This window comes from Lissotriton vulgaris, chromosome 2_1, assembly GCF_964263255.1.
Source record: "Lissotriton vulgaris chromosome 2_1, aLisVul1.2, whole genome shotgun sequence".
In the NCBI taxonomy this organism is placed as follows: Eukaryota; Metazoa; Chordata; class Amphibia; order Caudata; family Salamandridae; genus Lissotriton; species Lissotriton vulgaris.
This window is the reverse complement of record NC_141687.1, coordinates 1,337,967,552-1,337,971,107: the sequence shown is the minus strand read 5'-3', so window position 1 is coordinate 1,337,971,107 and position 3,556 is coordinate 1,337,967,552. Positions and strand designations below refer to the sequence as shown.

Sequence of the window (3,556 nt, the reverse complement as noted above, 5' to 3'; positions counted from 1 at the left end):
GCTATATCAGCCAACAGATGGCTGTCTCCTTATCTTCTTGCTCTCCTTGGGCTCTCTGAGACACTTCTTTCTGTACTGTCTGTGTACTTTCTATGCCTTTCCTCTTGTGTCTCTCAGCAGCATGGTCTGATGGACCTCCACTGGCCTCCTCTGACCCCTCCAGGCTCCTTGGACCCCCTTGAAAACAGCTGACACTCATCCGCGAGGATAGGTGGTAGGCAAAAAACACAACAACAACCAGAAGTCCAAAGCCTGCCCAAGGCAGTGCCTCAAATCAGCTCAGCTCTTAAATCAGCTCTCGAATCAGCTGCTATGAAAAAAAATCAGCAAGGTTATTAGCAGGAATGGGGGGCCGACAGAGGGTGTTGAGCTGCACCAGAACCTACTCTGGCCACTTCTGTACCCCTTCGGCTATACCTTCAGAGATGTGCAACTACGACTTCCACACTATGGTGCCTAGCCCTGCATTGCATGCTCTCCTCCTCTGCACACATATCCTGTGGATGTCCAGGTGGTGCAGGCCTATTAGGAGGCTTCTCAAGAGACAAAGAAGTTACCAGGCTATCATAAACTTAACCACCACGTCCGTGAGCCGAGGATCGGTGCATGAGAACTGGCGCACAAGTCCGCAGGTGGATGGAGGAAGGGGGTGAAGTTAGAGGCACCGTGCATTGGGCAACCTTGATTGAATAGCTATGCATGCTGTATAAGCTGACCCACACTGTGCTTTGCCATCACAAGGTCCTGTTCCGCTATTGTGACTGCTGCTGTTCTTACTGGCTTTGCAGCACTCCACAGCAATCTCTCCCTCCATCTCTCCACTCCCTGATGTGATGTGGTGTGTTGCGTGCTGTGTGCCATGTGCTCTGCATCGCTGCCATCAGATTTAAGAAAGTAAAAATTAGGTTTCTTTTTTTTGCAATTTTGAAGTTTGGTGGAAACAAATATTTGAATACGATCAAAACATAATACACTAGGTGATGCCATTTCCATACATTATCACTTGTACTGTATACTTTTATCAGTAAAAATGTAATGGTCATTTCAATTGAAAATATGTATTCTGTAATGACTGTGCATTCCCACACTATGCATACTCCCCTTTACCTTACTTCACTCTACTCTGCCACACTCCACGCCAATGCATTCTACTCTGCACCACTCCACACTATGCCCCTCTACTTTATTATTATTATTATTATTAAAAATATTTATACAGCGCACTATCACCATCGGTTTCTTGGCGCTCTTGATAAAGATAGCGGTGATCCAGGAAGGGGGAATTAATCATATGCTGCTTGAAAGAGCAGAGTTTTTGTAAAAAAGGTGTAAGCTGTACCAGTTTTGCTACTGCGGGCAGTTCTCCCAATTCGGTGGATATAGTCCTCTGATGAATTAGGGTAGTCATAATTGATGACAAATTTCACATCTTCCACATCTAAACCTCTCGATGCAACATCTGTAGCAATCAGAATTGGGGCTTTGCCGTGTTTGAATTCATTTAAAACCCAGTCTCGCTCCTGCTGGCTCTTGTCACCATGAATACCCATTGCCGGCCATCCATCTCTCCTCATTTTTCTGGTAAGCTCATCACACCGTCGTTTGGTTTCCGTAAAAATGATGGTCTTGTTCTCCTTCTCGCTCATAATTTCCTCCATCAACCTCAGAAGCTTCTCATCCTTTTCGTTATCTGCACACACATCCACGATCTGAAGAATATTATGGTTTGCACTCAATTCCAGAGCACCGATGTTGATGTGAATGTAATCTTTCAAGAAGTCCTCTGCAAGTTGTCTAACTTCTCTTGGCCAAGTCGCACTCCACATTAAGGTCTGTCGATCAGGTCTAATCTGGTCCACGATTTTCCGAATCTGAGGCTCAAATCCCATGTCAAGCATTCTGTCGGCCTCGTCAAGCACGAGATAAGTGCATCTTTTGAGATTGGTTTTGCCCACTTCTAGAAAGTCTATTAATCTTCCTGGGGTTGCAATGCAGATTTCAACACCCCTTTCCAAGTCCCGAATCTGAGGACCTTTCGGAGCACCACCATAAATACAGGTTGACTTCAAACGACAAGCTCTCCCATAGTCAGCGGCAACTTGCTGCACCTGCTGTGCGAGTTCGCGTGTTGGTGCCAGCACCAAAACGATAGGTCCATCGCCACGCTGGAGGAATGGCTGATGATTTATGTGTATAATGCCAGGTAACAGATAAGAAAGTGTTTTCCCAGATCCGGTTTGAGCCACTCCAACCATATCGAGCCCACTTAATGCAACTGGAAAACCTTGCGCCTGAATAGCTGTCGGTTCAGTAAAATTCTGTCTTTGGATTTCTCCCATCAGGTTACCTGGAAAATTTGCCTCATAAAAATTGAACACTGGTGCAGGACAGTTACGGCCTCTAACGGTAATTTCTTTGCTTCTTCGGTACTGTTCGACTTCTTCCAAAGTTCGCCTGGCCACATCAGGATGTTGTTGGTAAAAGTTCTTCTCAAATTTTGGTAACTCATCCAGGTTCCATTTCCTCTTCACAAGTTTTTCCCCCGGGGTTCCAAACTTCTTGCCTCCCATTTGTCCTCCTCCACCTCTGCTTCCACCAAAGCGAGGACCACCACCAAAGCCTCTATCTCTGCCACGGTCTCTGTCGTTGGTATATCCAGGCATCTCGCTTCCTTTATATTCTCAAGTTAAAAAAAAATATGACGGTAAAGATGGTGGTGATAAAATCAGGCCTTTCCTCGTTACGGTCGGTATTACGTACTGATCTTAAAGCTTTTGATGACCTGAAGGGTTACGAGGGGGGGAAAAGGAATCGGGGAGAGAGAACCGAACGAGGCGCCGGCTTTATAGCGAGAGGAAGCTTTATGTTCTTCAACACTGCGTCACTGCACTCCACTCTGCAAAATTCCACTCTACTCCTCTACACCTATTCACTCTACTCTATGCCAATGCACTCTACCCCACTTTACTTTATAAATATAATGCACCATGTCACTCTTCCCCACTGCACTCTATGCCACTCTACTCTACTCTGAACAAATCCACTCTACATCACTCTACTGTATGCCACACTACTCTGCAACACTGCACTCTTTGCCACAGCACTCTACGTTGTACCACTCCACTCTAGGCCATTGCACCCTATGCCTATCCACTCTATGCCACTCTAATCTACTCTGCACCACTGTACTGTATGCCACTCTACTCTTTGCCACTGTACTCTATGCCACTGCATTCTACCCTACACCACTCCACTCTATCGTGCACCGCTCTATGCCACTAGACTCCACTCATGAAACAATCTTCTCTGAGATACTCTACTCTGCGCCCCACCACTCTACGCCACTGCAACCTACTTTGCAGAACTCCTCTCTGCGGCATTCTACTCTAATATGTACCACTCTACTCAATGCCACTGCATTTTACTCTGCACCACTCCACTCTGCACTGCACCAATTTATGCACACCACACCACTCTACTGTGCAACACTGCACTCTCTGCCACTGAACTTTACACCACTCTACTTTGCACCACTGCACTCTATTCTACATCACTT

The 3,556-nt window shown here is 46.2% G+C and overlaps 1 protein-coding gene across 1 annotated transcript; it reads right to left on the bottom strand.

The window, feature by feature from the left end:
• Positions 1-1,283: 1,283 nt before the first annotated feature.
• On the bottom strand, positions 1,284-2,853 carry LOC147732582 (putative ATP-dependent RNA helicase DDX5). The gene has a single exon (XM_086954283.1). The coding sequence runs from the start codon at positions 2,661-2,663 to the stop codon at positions 1,284-1,286; it is 1,380 nt and encodes a 459-aa protein (XP_086810409.1). The 5' UTR covers positions 2,664-2,853.
• Positions 2,854-3,556: the final 703 nt, after the last annotated feature.

Coding starts and splice junctions, on each gene's coding strand:
- LOC147732582 (XM_086954283.1), bottom strand. CDS start 2,663: ATGCCTGGATATACCAACGACAGAGACCGTGGCAGAGATAGAGGCTTT.